Below are 22,978 nucleotides of genomic sequence, written 5' to 3'. Positions count from 1 at the left end.
GCGGCTGGCTGACTAGGGCCGGAGGCGGCCATTTCAGGTCAGGGAACCCTCCGTGCGCAGCGGCGTCGCTCCGCCTTACTGCGCATGCGCCGCCGAGGTTAGGGCAGCAGGGGCGTGCGGCTGCCAGCCACACATACGCCCCGCCAACAATGCGCATGCGCGCTGACACCATCGGCCTCACCTCCCTCCGCCATCCCAGCGCTGCTTCCGTCTCGCGGGCCAATCAGTGGCGCCGCTTCCGCCCGGCGGGCCAATCAGCGGCGCCCACGACCCTCCCCGCCGGAGCCGGAGCCGCGAGGCCGGGGCTCCGCCGCCAGTGTCGCGGCGGTCGTGGGGCGGCCATGGTGTGCGCCGCCGCCTCGGCCGGGCGGCTGGGCCCCGCGCTGCCCTTTCTCATCGTGCTCCTCGACCTGCAGTACCACGGTGAGCGCCCGGCGGGCTGGGCAGGGCCGCCTGCCTTATCGGCCGGGCCTTTCTGTCAGATAGCTAGTGACGGGACCAGAGGGAGCGGCCTCGAGTTGCGCCGGGGGAGGTTCGGGCTGGAAGCGAGGAGACATTTCTGTCAGAAGGAGCAGTCAGGCATTGGGACGGGTTGCCCAGGGAGGTGGTGGCGTCACCGTCCCTGGGGGTGTTCAAGGAGAGGTTGGACGTGGTGCTTGGGGACGTGGTTCAGTGGGTGACATTGGTGGTAGGGGGATGGCTGGACCAGGTGATCTTGGAGGGCTCTCCCACCCCTAACGATCCTGTGGTCCTTCTCTTGGTGTCCCCATTGGTATCTGAAGCTCGGGGCAGCAGCTTATCTGCACCCCCCGTGGCCTTGCTTCCTTTCAGAGTACGCTGTCAGCAACACCTGTGCAGGCACACCTGCGTTCACAGGCGCCTGTTAACTTCTTAACTGGGTCATGCAATTGCACGGGCAGTCAGAGTTTAACCTGAGAAACGTCTTCATGCTGGTGGTGGCAGGCTGACGTGGAACTGAAGCTGTCAGTACTCGGAATTAAATCTCCAGACTGACCTTTATACTAAAAATTCATTACTGAACTACTAATTGCATCAACTGGTCAACAGGCAACGTGATCGTAGTGTAGCAGAGATGCTCAGTAGCCCAAGAGTATATGCTGTGGTGTTGAATTGCTTTTTTGGATGTCCGTTCTGGTAAAGTTAGAGGAGAAACACTGTTGTCAAAGATTGTGGCTGTTGAGGATTTTTCATTTCGTGTTGCCAACCTATTTCAAGTATACAGGTCAATGGCTACGTGGAATACTAAAGTCACGTTACTAATTTGGGGTGTGTTTTCTTAACATCCACTTAATAGAGATGTTTTGGAGTGAAGTACTAAGTTAAGGTCCAGAACCATAACCTGTTATTTACTGAACTTACTTATGTTATAGTTCATGAGTTCATTTTCCAGGAAATGCACTGAAGGGGTTTAGGGATTTTATGCTACTTCAAATACGTTTTTTCCCCAAAATATCACTGGTCTTTGAATTCAAACGCATTAATATTTGCATTTACATTTGCATCCTGCTGTCTTGATTGTGGAAGCCTGCCTTGTGCCATCTGATTCGTGGATCAATGACAGCCTGTATTACCTTCGTACCGTACAGTTAATATCTGTGAATGTGAGTTGTATCTGGCTAGTAAACGAGTTCAGTCAGAAATGTTTTGGGATACGAGGTGTCGTGGGAAGTTGCAGTTCATCCCTTCCTGTCCTGTTTCCTGAATCCTTTCCCCTTGAGCACCCTGACTTCTGCCAAAGAGCTCCCATTTGGCACAGGTTGCCCCTTGGGAACATTTCCCCTTCGTGGCTGCTCACCCACACAAACAGAGGCAAAAAGAGGCAACTGGGGAGGATAGAGAAATATTGTTCCTCTTTCCCTTCTCCACCCTGAAGGAAAGGTAGTAAGGAGAATAAGAAGAAACGAGTTCTAAGTATACGGCGCTCGGTTCATTACTGTCAGCCCACCAACCTTCTTGCCCCTATCCCATGTGTTTCTGCCCTGAATTTGGAAAGGTTTTTTTCATCTCTCCACAAGTTTTGTGAGGAAGAAATGAGTTTTCTCTTGGCTTTTTGGTTTGCCTAGCTTTGTTATATTTATGAACTTTGGTTGCAAACTTAGGGAGTAAAAACTGCATGGATGGAAACTGGACACACTTCAGCTGGATACGGGGAGGAGGAAGGTTGCTGTGCCCTGAGGCCGCTTGTGAGCTTTTTTGTATCAGCCCTGAAGCTCTGATTGCATGTCCACTTCTTCCTTTGTTCATTCTTATTGCTGCAAAACATGCCGACATGCTTACAGAAGGGTCATTTTAATCAAAACCATCCCAAAAGCAGGACTGCCTCTTCACGTGACAAAACAATCACTGAACTCCTCTGTTTAAATAATAATAAAAAAAAAGTTCAGATCACTTTTTGATTAAGTTTAGTGGCGTGCACGTTTCTTCCTTGAAGAACGTGACATTGAAAATTGTGTTTCTGGTACCCAGTCTTATTTTCATAGTCCTGTTACCTAGCTTGGGCATGAAATTGAAAAAAAAAAAGTTGAAAATTCTGTAGGGAGAAAGATGGGAATGTACAGATTAGTGTAAAACCCTGAAGCAGTTCTGAAGTTAGAGGGCTTTCTTTCTTTAGGGGTGAGACTGATGCTGGGGCTGGGAGTTCGTGTGGTTTGGTAAGCACGTAATAGCAGCAGTTACTGTAATAAATCAGAAATCCTACCAGGAAGCTCTCATTTATTTTAGTGAGTGCATTTAACTGGAAGAACAGGTTGGCTACACCCGTTTATCTTTCCTGTAGGGTGTCAGCACTGGTACCAGTTGCTATCTGGAGCAGGTTTGTGGACCCCTCTGCTCTGGGGTCAGGGGGTAGGTACCTAAATAGGCTGCACGGCACTCGGTCCCTTAGCGGCAGCAGCCCTGGCTCCTGTGTCTGCTGGCAGCCCTCGGCTGTCCGCCGACGGGTGGTTGCTTTAGAGCCGTTGTCTGCCTGCTGCCAAAAAGTAAGCGCTGTGTTTGTGCGAGTGAACAGCCTGGCCATCAGGTCTGTACCTTCCTCAGTAGTCGTGGTGCGTGCCACTGCTCACGGTGCCACTGGCTGCTCCTGGAGATCCCTCACTGATTTGTGGTGATCAGCAGTGGGTGGGGTCAAATTTTTCCTGCTTATTAACCCTTAACAGCCACTGTACTAATTTCCTTTATTTGCTGTTGTCGTCTTCAGTATTTTCAAGGGAAAAGATCTCTCCTGCCAGCTGTGTTGTGTGGCTGCCGTGCCTTACGAACGTAACACATAAGCAGGGCGCTGAACGCTGTAGGCACATCCTGTAGTGGAAGCTATTCTTAGAGCAGCGCTGATGTGACTAAATGTGAAACGTGGATGCTCCGTAAGGAACCCGAGACGCTGTGAAACTTGAATGCTGTGTTTTGGTGGTCAGGAGGTGCCTCAGTAACCTACAGCCCCCTTCTAGCATCCAGCTCCACATGCACAACTTCTGAGAGACTTTAGATATTCATATGTTGGGAGAGGCAGGAGGCATGAAGCTCATTTTTTTTTTTTGTTTCATTTTTGGGGGTAAATTTTGTTATTTCATATGAAATATTTCAGCCTGCTTGTGGTTGATATCTGATTTGTTGCTGCTACGCTTCCGAAGCCAGGGAAAATTGGAGTTTTTCCAAGGGCGTGTGTGTTTTTTGTTTGTGCCTTACTGTTTATTTTGGCATTTTAAAAGACATTGGATGACTCAGTGATCAAAGCTTTAAGCTAGAAAAAAAGGCGAAGTGTCCATTTTTTCCTGTAAATGAGAAATTCACACGAAAGCTACCAAATACTGCCTATGAGAAACTTGTCGAGAAATACTTCTGCAATATTGTCAGTGAAGCTATTTATATTTGTTCAGTGTTGTACACACCCAGAATGGATTTTAAAATGCATTTTTAATAAGTTCCCCAAATGGGCTGTATGATAAGTAATATTACTGTTTTAATTTCCTCTAGTTAAACAAAAAAAAAAAGGAAACTTGGGTTTATTTTGTAGTTGTTTCCATTAATTTAAAAAAGGAAATTTGTTTGGTGTTACAGATATAATGCAAACAATTGAATTGAAGCCTTTGAATCCAATAACTTGATTTATCACCAATTTTTTTTAAGAGGTAGAGCTTTTTTCAGTGGATACAGAGGACATTTTTGTCACTTTTAGTAGAGACAGCTCAATAATTTTCTTACAATGTGGAACTGAAAGTTAGGAACTGTATTAAGGAATGGGAAGGGAAAATAAAAACGAGATCTTGGATGCTGAAAACGCCTAAAATGTTGATGACTTGGTGATCAGAAGTTACTGTTCCTTCATTACAAATACTACTTTGTTGTTTAATCACCTCTCAGTGTGAGGAGTTCTGATATGCTTTCTTTTCATGTGTCTGGGTAGTGTAACGTTTTCATGCAGACTAAGAGCCAACTTCAAAGTGCTACTGAATTTTTGTATTTAATTCATAGGATCATAGTCCCAAACCCCTGCCATGGGCAGGGACACCTCCCACCAGACCAGGTTGCCCAAAGCCCCATCCAGCCTGGCCTTGAGCACCTCCAGGGATGGGGCACCCACAGCTTCTCTGGGCAGCCTGTGCCAGTGCCTCACCATCCTTACAGTGAAGAATTTCTTCCTTACATCCGATCTAAACCTACCCTCTCAGTTTAAAACCGTTACTCCTTGTCTTATTGCTACGCTCCCTGATGAAGAGTCCCTCTCTAGTTCACTTCTGATGATTTCAATACAAGACCTGAGTAAAAGAAATTGCTTCCTTGTGATTGTAGTTCGTTGCTTTCTACGGCAGTGTATTTATTTAAGATTTTAATGTATTGACCTTGCTTAAATTCGTGCATAATGTGTGCTGTCAGAAAGCTGTTTATAGCGTGCATGTTTTAAGTCACAAATTGACAAGTTATAGTGAAATTATTGTGATTTAAAGAATGCTGGAAGCAGTACAAATGAAAAAACACCGTTGCTGACTTAATGTATGTACAGCATGGGCTTAAAATCAGGTGTTCCCTTGTTGACAGTCGTCTTTCCCTGGTGGTTGAACAGCAGCAGTTCATCAGTTTTGAGCTAAAAACCTGCCCCTTCTAAAACACACCACTCAAGTACAAGTTTTATATTACTAGTTAAATGGAAAGAGAATAATTGTTTATATCAAAGCTTGCTCTCTGGAAACATTTTGCCTTGGAAATAATAAAGATGAGACAAAAATGCAGTAGATAAGCCAAGCCCTGAAGTGGCCAACAGCTCTCAGTAGAGTCCTGAGGTATCAGTAGGGTCATGGAGTTTTGCTCTGACATCCTTTTGGGGAGGGGATGGCATGCTGAGACTTCCTTAGGCTGCACGTTGTTGTAGTATGGGAAGGCATCACCTGTGCTTCTCTTATCACTACCAATGTTTGTATGTTGTGTTATTGTATTTATTTGGTATAATAACCTGGCCATTCAGAGCATTATTCTTGTTTCCCCTCAAGGAGCTGAATGTGGAATAAATGCTGAAGTAGAAAAACAACTTGAAATGGGAAAGAAGTTACTGGCTGCTGGACAGCTAGCAGATGCTTTGTCTCACTTCCATGCGGCTATAGGTATGTAATTGAAGAAAGTGACATTTGCAATGAAACGTTTCTGGCTTATTTATGTATTTATGCTAGCATTTGCTTCATTACGTAGCCTGCTTTCTTGCAAGTCCATGAGTCACCAAAGTTGGGGCACCTTCTTGCAGCTGCTTGGTCTTTAGCAGGAGCCAGCAGAGCTCCCGTGGAATATTTATGCTTTGGTTTTAATAAAAGAGGCTGTTAAATGAACTGCGCGATACGTGAACACGCTGAGTCGCTGCTGTTCTGCGAGCTAGTTATATGGCAGCAATTACATTTGACTGACTGTAGCACCGTTTGATGAGGTGCTCCCTGTATCTAATCCCGTCGAGATCAGAATTTATCTTTGGTTTTGAAAGGCTGGATTTATCCATTCTTTCTTCTTCAACACCTTAAAATAAAACAAAGCACACAACCTCGGCAGTAAAAATAGTCTCACTTTCTTTTTTCGGTCTTGCAGTGGGTAGTATCGCAATGGAAATGATGCTACAAGTTTGACACGTTGGACGGGTAGCGAAGGGTATATTATCTGTCTCCCACTCTTACACTCAGCAAGTGAGCGAGTTCCTATTGTGGTGTTCTGCATTTGCAGCCATTTGAGAAGTTAAATGCTACGTGTATAAATTTTCAAGGAAGTTCGATGGTTCAAGTCCTTGAATTGAAACACAGAGGCAGACAGCACCGGTAAAGAGCAGTGTCCATTAACACTGCAGTTCTTCAATTACCCGTTTTTGGTGGTGGCGGTTGGGTGTTTTGTTGTTCGGCTTGCTGGACGGGTTATAACGTGTGTGTATACAAGTGCGGTGTTCTCCCCGTGAGAATAGTAACGCCGGGTTCTTACGCAGTAATGAGTTGTACTGAGGCACTTCTATTTATGCCTTGGTCTAAAAATAAAATGTAATTGAAATACTGCTGGTTCCGAGCTATCAGTGTTTTCTCCTTGTTTTATAAGCTCCTCTTCTGCAAGGAGAGTGGAGGGAGCCTCTCTTGCCGTGCCCTGGAAGAACCTCCCTCTGTGGAGCTGCTCTCTTCGTCCTCTTGCCTCTTGTGTTGCTGCCAAAGCGCTCCCGTGGGATCTGAGCAGAGCTAATGTTAGCAGCGTGGTTTATTCCTTTATTATTGGTCGGGAAGCTTTAACATGGATTTGCTGAGCAGCCCAGTTCAGTGCGTGGCCGTGCCAGTGCTGGTGGTGTCGCAGAGGGGGAAGTGGGGCAACAAGGTGCCCGCAAGGAATGAAATCCTCTGCCTGGCTAGCTGTGCTCGAGCAGCTGGCAGAAAGCAGAACTACGGCATGACCACATCTGTTGTTAGCTTCCTGGGATTTTTAGTTGGATGCTGTTCTGAGCCTGACAGCCTGAACCTTCGTCACACTTCTTTCCTCTTCATGTCTTGCCTTTCTGAAAGGAGTTTGAGCAGGATTTGCCTGCTGTGCTTGTAGAGGAGGGGAGAAGAAATTTCTCTAATCCTTTTTTGCCTATACTGTGCTAGCATAAAAAGTGAGGTAAACCGGTCTCTTTGTCTCACCTCAGCCAGCATGTTTTTCTTTTTTACTAACATCTAGTATTAAAGAAAGATGCTGTCCCTTTCTTCTTTTCAGTTTTATTTTTTAACTCTTCAGTTCTGTCTAGTTGCTGGCACCTCTGCGAGGTGTACCTCTCTGGGTAAATGCTGATTGATGTTCATTGCTGTTACTTCTGACTGTCAGAAGGATGACTATCTGATGCTGAAATGTGCTTTCTGGGTTAGCTCTTTGCTATCTTCTTTCTTCCTCTGTGTAGGAATAACGTTCCTTAACTTCATCTTTGGATTTGTTGTACTCTACGCATTGAGTTATGTGCAATAAGACTTAACACTAAGTTGTTTCCTTCTCTTAAAGGTAGTAATATTTGAATTTACACTCTGATTACAGAAATCAAGTACAAGGTGCATACAACATGGAGGTTGTTATTCAATAATATCCTAATATCCAGTGCTAGACATCAATATTTCCACAGCCAAGGGATTGCAGAGGAAGAGCGCAGATACTTTTTTCCAGAGAGATTTAACCTAGCATTTTGGTGTTGGAGGTGGCCAGCTATGAAGCTGTTTACCTGCCTTAAGATTTATGGCAACACTTTTTTGTTTCATTTATTTTAAAGTTGAGCTTCAGTCCCAGATGAGGTGTGGAAGAGACGTCCTTGTTTTGTTCCTCAGATGTGGATGTTTTTGTCTACAAATTCTGGATTTTCATACGTATAATTAATTGGACAGTAAATTGTGTGTCTTGCACCGTGTATGGTTGTGTGGGAGCTCTAAATTACCTTTTCCTGAGAGCCAAGAGTAACTGTTGTCTGCTTCTTTGAAATGCTTTGTAGAGAAGAATATTAAGAAAAAAACTGTTTTCAGAAGCTTATGTTCCCCTCCTGTAGGGGTATCCATATATGTGGTAGGCTTAGAGTGTTAAAACTGGAGGATCTTGGAAGTCTGAGCAGCAGACACCATGAAATGTGGTGGCCTTGGAGTTAGCCTGCAGGTTTTGATATAGTACCTGTTTTTTGTCCCCCATTAGGAGGGGGTGTTGGTGCCCACTTTAATATTAGAAAGAAGTTGCTGCTGTCTAAATGGATGATAGGAAGGGTTTGTTCATCTGTAATGACACTGGACTAGCATATTGCTCGTTTGGGGATTATTTGTTTGCTTCCTGTGTGATGGACAGGGGCTGGGAAGGAGAATAACGAATTAACCTGCTTTCAAATGCAGGCCTGCAGTTTGAGATAAAGGGTAAGTACGTGGGGACTGGTTTTTTTCCAGCACAAGGCTAAAAAGATGTACATATTTCATCTTCCAAAGTCTTAATTATTAGCAATGTACTGTGCTTCTGTAATCCTCATTGTTAAATAATTAAACGGCATTACAAATTGCTTGGAACAAATGTTTTAGTGATAAATGCAATTTTTTTCTTCCAGTGGCTTAAAACTCAGGTAATATGTTTTTAGTCATTGAAGTTTAGCTGTACCCAAAGGTTCAGTTGCTCTGAGATAGTGTTCTGATTACTGTTCATTCGCTTGCAGAGGGAGACTCTGATAACTACATTGCTTATTACAGAAGAGCCACAGTGTACTTAGCCATGGGGAAATCTAAAGCAGCAATTCGTGATTTAAGTAAAGTGGTGGAATTAAAGCAGGACTTCACATCAGTAAGTATTATTGGAATTGGAAACTGTTCAAGTGTATTAGAAAATACTTCAAAGGAGGCTGTTTTCCAGGTTTTGCTAAACAGAAATAGAAAATACGTTATCACTCAAAACTTTAAATAGGATAAAATAGTAGCAGTGGGGTATGTGCTAGAATTTGCAAATATTCTGACTCTGTGGTCTAGATAGTTCCTCTGGTAACTTGTGATTTTATTAAGTGCACGTTCCTCGTGGGCTTGTACCAATGCGTTCCTCCTCTGTCAGGCCGTGCAGGGGGGGGAGAGAGCAGGTGCCTCTGTTTTCTGCCCTCCTGACCAGCAGCTGAGGTGAGGCCTCTCTTTTCCATGGGAGCTGTCCTAGTCTCACTGCCTTCCTGTGGGGCTGTTGCAAGTTCTGAGCTAGCTTTTGCTCACTTGTGCTTACTGTGTGGGGAGAGACTGCCTCACTGGTTGGAGACTGCTGGAGCCCTCTCCATCTCATTCTCTCATCTCCATTTTCCGTGTCCTATATAGCTTGTAGTAAAGGAGCAAATGCTGAACTTCTTGTATGCAAATGCTCATCCTAAATCAAAATCTTACAAATCATTAGTTTGTCATATTACGTAGCTTCTATTATTCGAAAAGTTTAATGAGAGAACCCAATATGAGAATTTTTAAAATAATTTATTTCTACTGTTTTTTTAAATCTACGACCGCATGTAGTCAGGACAGTAAGGTAAGGAGTAAGGTAAACATTCACTTTATTTTGTGCAACTTTTCAAAGGAGTTCTTTTCAATTATGTTTAGGATTACAGTTGTTTATAAAAAATTATGTCTATACTTTGGTCCTCAATTATGGTGTGAAGTGATTCTTTACTGTCAGAGTCCTCTTAAGAAGAACGTTACAAAGACAAAGGACAGGTGGTGTTATTTCTTATTTAGCTTGTTAGCTGTAGTAAAATGAAACATTTTTTCTGCTAAAAGAAACAAGTAAATTTTCATAATTTCCTGAGGATCCATGTGTAAATTGAAAGAAACTGTCTTCTATTTAATTTCAGGCAAGATTACAGCGAGGACACTTACTGCTCAAGCAAGGAAAATTTGATGAAGCGGAGGATGACTTTAAAAACGTGGTAAGTTCTCCAACTTACCTGAATTGAAGAAATGTTTCTGTTTTTACGGTTGGCTTCTGAGCTCTGATGCTCTAGAGAATGTGTGCATAAACCACAGTTCAAGTCTTCCCTGTCCTTTAAAGGTGTTGTAGTTAGACCACTTTGCATGAACAAATGATAAAGTTGGACTGGAGAAGTGAAGTCAAAATAAGAAGGCGTTGCGTGAAGTAGCACAGCACTCTGTAAAGTCTTGGTTTTGTGTGTGTGCCGAACACTTTGAGATCTCTCCCTGGTGACACCTGTGCTAGAGAGCAGTCTCGGTTCAGAAAGGTGATGTGGGATTCAGTACGTAATTGAACACTGATTTGCATCACCATTTTCAGGTGACAATGGGAAATGACTGCAGGATGCATGGATCAGGCCACCTTTCCACTGGTTGCAGAGGGATCCTGGCCTCTTAGTTTAGTCACTGTGATGCTAAAATAATTTAATTCAGTGGCATACATCTGCATCTCTTACCTGTGAAGGAGTGTTCTAGCCTTTGTCAAAGTGCTGAGAACACTTTCTTTCCGTTATCAAAAAGTGCTTTGAGTTACCATGCAAGTACAGTTGGCTATTACTCACCTAAAACTCACGTGGGTTGTTTTTTGTTTCAGTGGGTATTTTACACGTTATTTCAGCCTCGCGCTGTAAAAATAAACTCTGGAACAAAATCAACTTCATCCTCAGATAATATGTGGAACTCATTTTCCTCACAAATTTTCTGTAAGCAGGAGAATAAATAAGATTGGTTCTTGTATTTGTTTTCTCTTCAGTATTTGCTAGTTTGAACAGCTTGCCTGTCCTTTATACCAAAATAAATAGAATTTACAAGTGTAACTGATGTTGTCTTGTTGGCTTTCTTTGTCGTGTGTGATGGAGAAAGCAGTTCTGTGCTGCAGCTTAGAGCTGCTTAATGGAATGTTACTCGTGAGTATGTAAGACAAAACCAGAACAATTAGTGTACGCTTCTCAGGGCAGCTGGGGAGGAGTGACTACTGCAGTTATAAATGCACCGGGCACTCTTGTGTTTGCAGCAAAACGGTAGTGGTTTATTCTGAAATTCACATAGCAGCGTCTCCTCTCGCTGCTGCTACCTCAGTAAGTTTCCCAGGGTGAGCGTGCGGTCTGCAGCTGCGTGTCTGGCTGCAGTGCAGCCCCGCTGTTTGCACTGTGGGAGAATGTCGTTCAGCTCGGATTAACAGAGGACAGTTGCTGCACTAGCAGCGACGTGATGTCAGTGTTGGTTCTGAGTTTGTGCACCCATCTCTTCACAGCTCTCTGAGTATTGCTCAATACCGCATATGGAAATGCTTCTCCAGTCAACTGTCAAATTGCTTGGCTTTTTTTTCCCAAACCAGCTGAAATTCTGAAAAAATAAAATTAGATTGCTGCCTTTGTTCAGTCAAACCGTTTCAGTCTTCATTTGAGCTCTAAATCTGGAGCAGAACAGAGTTTCTTCTCAGTGGCTAACTTAGATACCATATTGGTCCTAAATTTTAGTGCCAGTTTCCTTGGTTCTGTGAACAATATTGCTTATGCACTTCCTTCGTGATTACAGCAAGTGGTGTGTTACAGTGTATTTGTGCAGACTAAGATGATATTAAAGCAATCCTTTGTAATAGATTAATTTATTCATATGGTGGAAGGAATTAAGTTGTCTTGGGTATCTTGGCTCCAAAGTAGAATACTTATTTCCTTGGAGGACTAGTAAGAAATATCCCTTGCTTGCTTCTAAATCTTTCAGATAGACAATTTGGTTGTTCTCAAGAGTTCTTCTGTGTGCAAAATACCTAGTTCATTTTGACAATGTGTTTACATTTCAGTATGAAATTATGTTTAATCTCAAGATGTGAGGAAATCAGTCATAGTACTATGGAAGCCTATTAATGTTCTGTGTTTGTGTCATTCTTTATGTATACATGAGAGGATGGGGAAAAAGGAGGAAGGCTGTTAGAGATGAAGTGGTTTTTAAATGATTTTAAGACTTGGACATATTAGGACTCTGTATCTTAGCTACCAAAAGCAACAGAGGAGAGGTAAACAGTCACTAAGAAACTTTGACTCAGATCATAAATCAGTTGTCAAGAGCCTCAAAGGAGTAAGTTGTAGGCTGAAATCAAAATTCTTTCTACTTCTGTGCAAATGTGACCCAAAGAAGTGCTAGTGGGGTCTCAATAGCTTTTAGACTAGAATTCAGTTTTGGTCTTGAATACCTAAAATTGTATGTTTTACCTGTGAACTGGGTATATAACCTCAGATTCTGCTCTCTGGCTACGAATGTAGAAGATCTGAATAGCTGTCCAGCATTTTAATTTGTTGGCTGCATATCTACCAACTTAGTTGGTAGTCATTCAGGGTAAGCACACAGTACAGCAGCAAATGAAGGTGTCCAAACCTGGATTTAATTTGCAGTGCGACTTTGGCTATCCTACATTTGTTGTACATATGCTTGAGGTCTGCAAACAGTCACAGTAGCCATGTCGTGGTCTGGTCATACATTTCAGCGAGCAGAAGTTGGATATCATATAAAGATGGTAAGAAGGTGCTGTATTTCAAACTATCCCTCTTCTTCACTGCAAGGGAAGTCTTAATTTGGAGAAAAACACCTGCTTTCTTTACTGCAGGACATTAATGTAGATGGTTGAGGGCATCATATGTTTATAAAAATGAACCAGAGGGAGGTAAATATGATAGGTTTTTACCTTCAGTGTTATTTTTTTTCCTGAGAAAATAGTTTTGTGGGTGAGAGAGGCTTTCTTTTGGTGAAGCCAGCCTTCTTTGAAGTAGATTGTATTCCCTTGGATGACAATATCTCATGATTTCACTGATGGTGATTTGTTTTTGTTTGATGGTCAGCTGTTGATTTTAAGGCAGGGGATCAGATTTTTAAAATGTTCCCTACTTTTGAGTTGGAGAAACCAGGTCGAGGTGTAGAAACTAAGGAGAGTGGTTTTAGATGAACTCCTCAAAGACAGGCATGTAGAAGGAAGACAGTTTCTATTTCCCTGTATGATGTTTGCATTAAAAGTCAGTGTTGCTTCCCCTGCCTACCAGAAGCTGCAAGCTGTAATGAGCTATTTTCTCATAGCATATGTCAGAAGTTTGTCAAATCCCAGTAGAAGTGCTGAAATGCCTTTTTTCTTCCTATCCTTCCTCCATTCTTGCTTGGAGTTGTGCTTCGTGAAAGAGATGTCTGAGCAGTAAGACAGGGAGTAAGAAAATCTCAGAGCAGGGTGACAGGTAAACTTCCCAGCTTGTAGCAGCGACAGTTCTGTGTATATCTTAAAAGAATCATTGAAAACATTCTGCCAGTAAAATAGTAAACCTATCCTTTAATGTGTACTTGTGGAAAGAAAAAAAAAAAAAACCTTTTAATTCTTTCTGTGCAGTTTTAGAGTATGTAGGAAAATTTCCTGAGGACCCTAAGCCTCTTCAGAGTTAACGTGGTTGCTGAGCAGAGCAGTTCTTCTCTTCGGATGTTTCTACCCAAGACAGGACTGGCTGGCTGAGGAGCATTCGTGGCAGTGGGAATGCCTGGCTGGAGGGGGGGGGGTGTGCCCCTTCTAGGACCTGAGCCTCTTGGGACCCCAGCCTTAGGGCCATCCTTTCACAGGTTGCTTTTGTCTTTCATTTTTCCACGCCTTACTTCCCTGTTTGCTGAAGTTAATCACTGGGTTTGGATAGAGGGGGTGATTCAGACTTAGCCATCGATGCATTAAGCAACACAGTGTTTAGAGAAACACTTCCTTTTGGCCAACAGATGCACCAAGCCCATGGGGTTCCTACAAGCACCAGGCTTTTTTTTGTATAGCCATACTTCTTGCTCTTTAGAAAAGTGGCTTTCCCCTTATAACTCAGCTATCAGTACGGAAATCTAACGCCTAGAGGGTAATAAAACTTTTAACGGATGTCAACAGAAGGGTCTAATTCCTGTCTTCAGAGTGCCCAGGATGAAATAGGGATAAAGCAGAAGTCTTTGGGTGACTTCAGAAAGTTATTCTTCACAGTGTACAAACAGTATTTATTTATCCCCTCCAATTTTGGTTAAATGCTCATGTGCATTAGTATCGAGTTCCTTCTGTTCTGGTGAGTAGTTTCCAAGTAATAGCAGTAGGTAGGGTGGGTTTGCAGCACATCAACACTCAAATCTAAGGCCTCAGTCTGTGAAAACCCTGGAATATTTATCTTAAATCATGATTTTTCAGTGAAAATAAAGGAATAATGCTATACTTTGGTTCATGAAGGCCTTCTGAAAAGGATACAAAACTGATTGAAGTCATGGCTGCCCTTTGTATGTGCGTTGTAATATTGTTTGTGGCCCAGCTTACGTCCTAGAGAATGACAAGCACCCGAGTTACTGTGTAGGAGATACAAAAACTGGAAGGATTTTTAGAACAGAACTTCTGCCTAGTCTGTTGGAAAGTGTGAAAGGGAAAAAGTTGTCATATTTATTACAGTCAGTCAAAAAAAAAAGGGGGGGATTTGAAATGTTCACAGTTGCATTTTGTTGCAATAAATACTCCAAACTGAGGTGCCCTAAATATGCTTCCAAGGGAGACAGAATTGCACAGACACTTGACATCTGGAAACTGAAGTTTCCACTTGCAGTTCCACTAGATGTCAGCCAAAACTAAGTGACTGAGCACTGCATTTCTGCAGATCCTTGTTATCTAATCTAGTGAAGCCTATGGTTGTTGCAAAATGTACTGAACAACCCTTCTCTGTGGCTGGTTGGCCAGCATTTTGGATATACGTGAAGGAGACCATCTTATGGCCCAATAAGTTAACCTGATCAGAGTAAGTTACCCAGCACAAGTTTGAGTATTTGAATTTCTCTTAAGCAGATTACATTAGCAGTAGATTGTTTCCACATATGTTCCTCTGTGGTAATATGATCATCTGTAGCTTTCTGGGTAAAGAGCAAAAGGTATTTAAATACTTACTGCCTTTTTCCGTCTGTCTAACATCATAGCTGTTACCTAATGCATTGCTCTGCCAGCACAGAACTTCCCTGTCTCTTCTTTAGTGCATGGACGTCTTGAACTTCGATAAAAACAAATGGAAGAGGTTCCTGCCTCCCCCCAGAAAGTTTTTCACAAGCCTACTCAATTTGCTTTTGTTGCTGGTGTAGTCACAAGCACAGAAAAACAAGAAAAATGGGGTTGATGAATTGAATTCCTGATACGTTTTTCCCTGCTCTCCTGGGTACAGCAAGGTAATATTGCCAAGTTTTGAGTCAAATCCTTGAGACTGAGTTCAGTGGAAAACAGACTCCTTGCTGATAGTGGAGAGAGAGGCACACATGCAAATGCTTTTAAAGTTTTGCTTGATAAATCACATGTGGCTGATGTTTTTGTTTAATCTTGCTCACCTAAGGGCAAAAGGCAGGTTTTCTTTGCCCTACAATGTTTCTCCCCTCTACTGAGGTTAGACAATAAAATAAAGCAGCACCTATAGTGGTAAATCTGTAATAGAGAATTACTGACAATAACAATGCCATTCCCATATGCTGGCCTCTGTTTCCTCTAAAGGAATTAGTTGCAAGTTGGTTTTTCTTGGTAGTGAGCGAAAGCTGCTGTAACAGATGGCTGATGCTTGTTGCTGCAACTTACGCTGCAACTAATTTAGCATTCCCATCCAAATGCAGTAAACCTCCAAGACTGCAAAGGATGCTGTGTTCTGGAACATCTTCACCGCTAGCAGCGTGCTCGTCCAGCTGCCCTGTGCAGAGCAGAGCTTTGAGTTTGTGCAGGATGATGAAGGATGTGGAGGAGTGATTGAAACCTGATTTGTTATGTAACAGTGGTGTAACAGTCTTCTGATCGCTGGGCAAAAGGACAGGAAAAACCCGGAAAGTAAAGCAAAATGACAGTATCAAGCAACTGCATTACATTTCCAGCGTTTCCTCTTGGAGCTTAATGAAGAGGCCTTTTTTTAAGCTGTAAATAACATTACTGATTAAAACATCATAATACACTATACACTCAGAAGCTCTTAATAATTAACTATTGTCACGATACGTGGAACACAATAACTTACTGGCTTAATTTTGAATGATAGCTTGAGAGGTTTCCCTTAGCTTTGACGTGCCAGTTTGTACTACCTAAAATTACCTCAGATGTTTCACTCAAATGGTCTCTATTACAATTTGATTTGTCTGTATGATTGTAAAATTGCTTTCCATATTCCACTGATGATGTGCTCCAAATAAATTACAAGAAACATCGTGCGTCTAAGGAGTGCAGTTATCATGAGATAAGTTGAAATGGAAAAAGCTCGTCTGTAGAAAAAGCTCTAATTTCTGAAAGAAGAAAATGCTGAGAAATCAAGGGAGGAAGTTAAGCCAGTCAGCTGGAACTAAAGAGGTCAGAACTTGGGAGAGGTTTGTGTTCTTGGAACTTTTTAAATTGCAGATGCAGAAATTTGTCTCTATTGCAAGCTCCAGTTTTGAGGGAGAATGAGGATGCACAACGGCAAGGGTTCATAGGCAGAATTCCTCTTCTAACCAGAAGAAAAGTTTTTTGAAACATATATTAAGAGTCGACTTACAAAGAACAAAATTCTTTGATCACATCCCTCTCTCTTGCTGAGAGAGAGTGGGGGGGGATAAAGGATTTTCAGGTCTAAGTACAACTTGATTTCTGGCAGAGTAAAATGAAACAACTTCATAAAGGGTCAGAAAGACTTCAAATGAACAATCGAAGACAGAGGTGGGACCTGGTCATGCTTTTCATGTTGCGTTAAGGCTTTTCTCTTTCATATACTTAGATATGAGAATTGGGAAATTTTGTTAAATGAGTTCTGAGGGCTGATGTTGAATTACTTTAGAGACTTAAGCACAAAATGTGAGCATTTGAAGAACTTACTGATTAGAAGAAGGGAAGGAGCGGCTTCAAGATAAACGAGGAGAGAAGAAGAACTGGATGACTTTGAGGACTTGGCAATTGTAGTTGACAGTCTGCGTATAAAATACAAGATAGCGCAAGTTTTGATTAAAACAAAAATAAAAATACAAAAAAATCATGTCCTACTGATTCATCCCTTCGAAAACTCAGGAAGTCATAATGATCAGCTACGAGCATGAAGCCAGTGCTTTATTCAAACTACACTAATTGTACAAATGACTTCTTGGCTTTGCAAGGAAATGGACGGCATTCTTCCTGGCCCTTAGGTGTCGTTCTGGGAGGTGGTAGAGTTGCTGTGAGAGGGTCTTTTTGGTTTATTTCTCTGAAAATACAAAGCTGCCTAAACAAGTGAATGCAAATACAATGTAACCCCTTTTTACTTGGTCGGAGGGAGAAATTAGAGGCTTTAGACAAAGCCTTTGCTTCGTATGTGTGAAACTACACATGAAGCAAAGTGTATGAGTTCCCAGCTGATCCCAGTGAGCCCTTCTGCCACCTGAAGCCTTGCTGCTGTAGCTGTTCTTTCTGGGAAAATGTAAGAAACAGCCTCACAGTGATGCTATCTGTGAACGGGCTAAAGTTGCACCAGGGGAGGTTTAGGTTGGATATTAGGAAGAACGTCTTTACTGACAGGGTTGTTAGGCATTGGAATGGGCTGCCCAGGGAGGTGGTTGGGTCACCATCCCTGGAGGTCTTCAAAAGACGTTTAGATGTAGAGCTCAGTGATACGGTTTAGTGGAGGACTTGTTAGTGTTAGGTCAGAGGTTGGCCTTGGTGGTCTGGGAGGTCTCTTCCAACCTAGATGATCCTGTGATTCTGTGTTGCTGTTGTTTCTGTGTATTGTGCTTAAAATGAGGTCTGTGACTACACCACGTGGATGCACTTCCCACTGGTGCTGAGGAACCTCGTGTTTAATAACTGTCTGCAGGGTGTTAATTAACTAGGCTACAGCTGAGAAGCCCCTGACTTCCCGTGGTCCAGGAGAGGAATTGTTGCGTATGATGTGTCCAATGGTGAGTGAGCAAGCAGGGTGAGGGGGGGAATTAAGAGCTCTCGAACTTCTGACATCTTGTGTGAAAGCTAAAAATGTCTTTCCGGAATTCAGAGTTGGAAACACTTCTGGAATTTTAAAACTCATTTTACTTTATTTGCAGCTTTAGTCAGTTCCCCGTGGTACGATTACTAATGGGACAAAAAGAGATTCTGGAACAAGCAGTTCAGTCTCTCTTCTTGTTAACGTTTGCAGCTCAAATCCAATCCCAGCAATAATGAGGAGAAAGAAGCCCAGACTCAGCTGACAAAATCTGATGAGCTACAGCGCCTGCATTCACAAGCATTATCTGCCTACCAGCAAGAGGATTATGAAGCCGCGATCTCTCTTCTTGATGAAATCTTGGCAGTAAGTGTGAAGTAAAATGATACAGTGAAAGGGGAGTAAGAGCTCCTGTCTGACGTGTGTTTTTGTTCAATAACTTCTTCACTAATGTGCAAACACATGGTGTAATTGGCTTAATTTTGCTGAGCACCACGAATCCATACTGAGGCTGGAGAGTGGAGAATGCTGAGCGAGCACTAGCTGCAACAACAACAACAAAAAATCATTGTTATGGTTAAAGATAAGACTTCAACCAAGCTTTTGTTGTGGGGTAACTTTCTGATCATCCTCTGCTTTTTCCGCAGTTCAGTATTCCTGAGGGAGCTGGGGGAGGGGGGAGTTGTTCTCCAACCAGGGAAGTTTTGCCATATACAGGAGGCATGGCTGGTTTTCATCTAGATTTTTTCTTTGCTAATATGTAGGCAGTTTGTACGTGCTGAATATGAAGCTATATAAAGGGTAGATCGTCACTGTGAAGCAGGTACTTTCTTGTCTTGAGAAAACGAAGTAACCAAAAGATCAAGAACACCACCAAGTTAAAAATGTGTGTAGCTGTATTCTCAGCTTGTTCCTTAGGTACCTGTATTTGTTGTTAAATCCCAATCAGTAAAGGTACCCCGACTAGTCTACATGGAATAACTCAGTCATCGGGGCGTTTTGTGTGTCACATAGAAATATATTAAAAGACAGTTAACTGCTGTGGTGCTTTACATGCACGTTAACACTGTTGATCTGGAATTTACAGCGTTCTAGCTTTTGGTGAAGAAACTGCCAAAGTGTGGGAGTTGGTTTGTGGGGAGGAAGTTACAGAAAAACAGAAAAACCTTGTTCTCTAAAACCATAGTTTAAAAACAAATGATAAGGCCCAGAAGAAATTCTATAAAATGAATTATAATAGGCAGTTCTGTATAAGTAATTATCCTTGCCATACTGTGACATTGTTACCTCTGTATAAATCTTCAAAATCCAGACACTGAGGTCAAATATCGCTTTGAAATTTACTCACATGCTTCTTTCTAGAGGACAACTGACAGCTGGGTCCTTGCTGTTCATTTACTCCTGTTCTTTTGGGAAGATATAATAATTTATGGTTCTGGTATCCTTCCCTGGAGGCTTAGCAGACTGTCTCTGTTTAAGCAGTGCCAGTACATTTAATTCATCTTCCCGCATGAGCTCATTGAATCACTTACAAATTTTTCAGGCCTTTTGTTTTCTGTTTGGGCAGGTGCATCACAGCATCCACCAGGAAGCAGAGATGCTAATTTCATGCGCTCTGCATGCAGCTCGAACCTTATGCTGTTGCAGTTGGCAAAATGAAATTTAATGGGATTTTTGTTTTGTTGGGGAGGAACAGAAGTGAAGTGTTATGGACCAAAGTCAAGCTTTAATTTTGATTTCTCAAGGTTTGTGTTTGGGATGCAGAGCTACGGGAACTTCGAGCTGAGTGTTATATAAAGGAAGGGGAGCCAAGCAAAGCCATTAGTGACTTGAAAGCTGCTGCCAAATTAAAGAACGATAACACTGAAGCCTTCTATAAAATAAGCAGGATATATTATCAGCTTGGGGACCATGAATTATCGCTCAGGTAATTTCACTGTTTGCTGTAATTATAAGAATCGAGACAAAATGGGCTGATGTAGGTCATGATAAACCATGAAATATCTATGTTGTCTGTTTCTTTGGATGAAGTAGCAACTCTGGTCTGGACCTGATAAGGGAAACTCCTTTCCAGAAGCTAAGAACTGTGAAGTCATCACGTTTATTCTTGGCAGACCAGCAATCAGTGCTGCCTGAGAAATTTTTATTCTTGTTTTGATGCCATAGTGTGGAAACATCAGAGTTGCTTACATTTGCTGCTGTTATTATATTCCTCTGTCCTGGAACAAAGTGCTTCTCTAAACTTGGAGACTCGTTTTTTTAAACCTTGAACCTCCATTCAAGTTAAGTTCACAGTGAAAACGAAAAAACTGGTTACCCAGGCCAAACCGTTAACTTCATATTCCTTGTGCTCAGATGGACAAATGATATAATTCTACTTTTCACACACAAGTGGCTTCTGTGATCTCAGGTGCATCTTCAGACTCCTTCCAATGCCATTCTGGACCAGAATCCCTTCAGTAAGGCGTGAGGCTGAAAAAGACTTGGGCTGTTTTCAGCCCAAGTTTGTTTCTTTTCTTGGCAGCATATGACAAAGGATGGAAACTGCATGTGTGAATATAGTAACACAAATAGATTTTACATCTGGCAAAAAAAATATTTCTGTATGTTCAGCATGGTAAACACCAAATAACTGACTTGTTCTTCCCTGATACTATTTTTTGAGTCATAAGATGTACTAGTTCAGTAGCTCTTGAATTTGCTGGGTGATTAATCTTGTCTGTCCTTCCAATTTCTTTTTCTTCGTGTAACAAGCTTAATGATTTTCACATAAGGGGTTTCATCCGTGCTTAGGAACAAAATAAGTTTTTTTGATCTTGTTCCGAGACTAACGTTGTGGTTGTGCTGTGATGACTGATACATTTTTAATGTATATTTACGTATATGTATTAGTTATACATAATTTTTATTCATTTGTGAATGGATTCTGGAGGTTTTTTGGTTGTTTAAGACCTTTTCCTATTTTAAAAGATACGGGTCTTAATCAGAGTCTCATTGAACGGTCTTCACAGTGAGAAGTCTTGCTCAGGTTTGGCAGATACTCTATCAAGTGGGGCTTTGGGCCTTACCTGTGTTTCGTCTGTTCCAGGCAGCATAAAACATGCTTACACCTTAGATGTAATCTTTAATATCCTTAAGTTAAACACAAAGGAAAACTACAGTTGTCTGCTAACTGCTGAATACAATGAATTTTCCAGAGTGTATTTTTCTTCTATTTTATTCAGTTACTAATGTAACTTCAGTTTGGTTGTAACCAAATAACTAATGTAATTTCAATTTTGGCATATTTAGCAATAAAAATAATTAAAAACAAACAAAAAAGCAAATATCCCTGTATTTTCTGGAGGACTTCTTTCACTCCAATTTTTGAATGAATGGAGAGAGAGTTTAAAGAAGTCAGCTGTTGTTTTGGACAGGTTATAGATGCTGCGTTATGTCTCTAGACAAAATCCTATAACGTGTGGTGTTTTCTCTTACTTCCTTCTCCCTGTGAAAAGTGAAGTCCGGGAGTGCCTGAAACTTGACCAAGACCATAAGCAGTGTTTCTCTCTCTATAAACAAGTAAAGAAACTCAATAAGCAGATTGAGTCAGCAGAAGAATTCATCAGAGAAGGCAGGTAAGTGTTCATTGTTGTATGTTAAAAAAAAAAAATCACTACCAAGGCACCAACTAATTATTGACTGAGGAGCTGATTAAGTAATGCTTTTTGCATCTGTCAGTTGAAGTGGATAACTGAGCACAGCTCTCAAATAACAATTAAAATAAATATTACTCGTAGTCAATTCTGAATCCTTTTTGATACCACTGTCTTCTCTTTGCATACTTTATGCAGCAGGTATTAAGACCAAGGTAGGGATAATATTTGTTAACTCTCAGGTATTATAGGACCTAATCTTGAGACTAAAGACACCAAGCACTCCCGCAGTGCCTTGAAAGCTAAAGTGGATCTGGCTGTTAGGTCTTTTTTTTATGTACCTTGTGTAATGCTTCTCTATTCTGTTACTTCTTGCTTCATTTCAGTTTTACACGTTCCCAAGTGTGCAACATCCAACTGTAAGAAGCCCTAGCAAGTGATTAAACGTTGTCAGGGTGGCTCTTTAAAAGGAAGTGCATCAGGGAAAGTGAATCAGCAGAACCGAAGGCTGTTTTATTAAGTCAGCAGTCCACTTGGGCTCTTTTCACTTTAGTCTTCTGTTTAATTCGGTATCAGCACATTTTCAGGGACTCTTCTGAGAGCTTGAATTTCTTCTAGCTTGTAGCAGCCCCTGAGTTCAATCACACGCTTGCATATCTAGGTGAGAGTTCCAGTCTGTTTCTTATTAACTGTAGAACTTGTGTATCTTTAAACCTTCACAGCAAAAATACATTTTGCTATGTGGCTTGCTGAGAAGAACATAGGGAGAAAACAACTTCCTGGTTCAAACTGGCATAAGTGTTTTTTTTGGCACCACAAAAGGCAAATAGTACGGTGCTCGTGCCAAGACGGACTGAGTCCTTCTTAAATATCAAAAATGGAGAAGCTTTTGTTTTTGGACGTGCTGAACAGGATATTGGGCAGGAAACAAATCTAGACACTTTTGTCAGTGCACTCTGTGGGTTGGCAGTCATGGTGTTCTGCAAAAGCCTGCTAGGCATAGTGCCTGCACTTCTGTGTCAAAGCACGGAAGAGGGAACGGGAATATAATTCCTGAAATGGTTGGAAGTTTTTTTCATAATGTTGCCTCACATCACAGAATCACAGAATCGTCTAGGTTGGAAGAGACCTCCAAGATCACCCAGTCCAACCTCTGTCCTAACACTAACAAGTCCTCCACTAAACCATATCACTAAGGGCTACATCTAAACGTCTTTTAAAGACCTCCAGGGATGGTGACTCAACCACCTCCCTGGGCAGCCCATTCCAATGCCTAACAACCCTGTCAGTAAAGAAGTTCTTCCTAACATCCAACCTAAACCTCCCCTGGCGCAACTTTAGCCCATTCCCCCTTGTCCTGTCACCAGGCACATGGGAGAATAGACCAATCCCCACCTTGCTACAGCCTCCTTTAAGGTACCTACAGAGAGTGATGAGGTCGCCCCTGAGCCTCCTCTTCTCCAGGCTGAACAAGCCCAGC

The 22,978-nt window shown here is 42.0% G+C and overlaps 1 protein-coding gene across 1 annotated transcript in view; it reads left to right on the top strand.

The window, feature by feature from the left end:
• Positions 1–265: 265 nt before the first annotated feature.
• Positions 266–22,978, top strand: part of DNAJC3 (DnaJ heat shock protein family (Hsp40) member C3) — a 34,630-nt gene continuing 11,917 nt past the window's right edge. Inside the window, exons 1-7 of the mRNA XM_013201621.3 lie at positions 266–423; positions 5,502–5,612; positions 8,672–8,796; positions 9,830–9,904; positions 18,077–18,229; positions 19,609–19,790; positions 21,361–21,480. Coding sequence (XP_013057075.2) covers positions 342–423; positions 5,502–5,612; positions 8,672–8,796; positions 9,830–9,904; positions 18,077–18,229; positions 19,609–19,790; positions 21,361–21,480 — 848 coding nt within the window. The 5' untranslated portion in view covers positions 266–341. The remainder of the gene's footprint in view (positions 424–5,501; positions 5,613–8,671; positions 8,797–9,829; positions 9,905–18,076; positions 18,230–19,608; positions 19,791–21,360; positions 21,481–22,978) is intronic.

The sequence above is a fragment of the Anser cygnoides genome, chromosome 1 (assembly GCF_040182565.1).
Source record: "Anser cygnoides isolate HZ-2024a breed goose chromosome 1, Taihu_goose_T2T_genome, whole genome shotgun sequence".
Lineage (NCBI taxonomy): Eukaryota > Metazoa > Chordata > Aves > Anseriformes > Anatidae > Anser > Anser cygnoides.
Note: the sequence above shows the minus strand (reverse complement) of the source record. Positions and strands in the feature narration are given on the sequence as shown.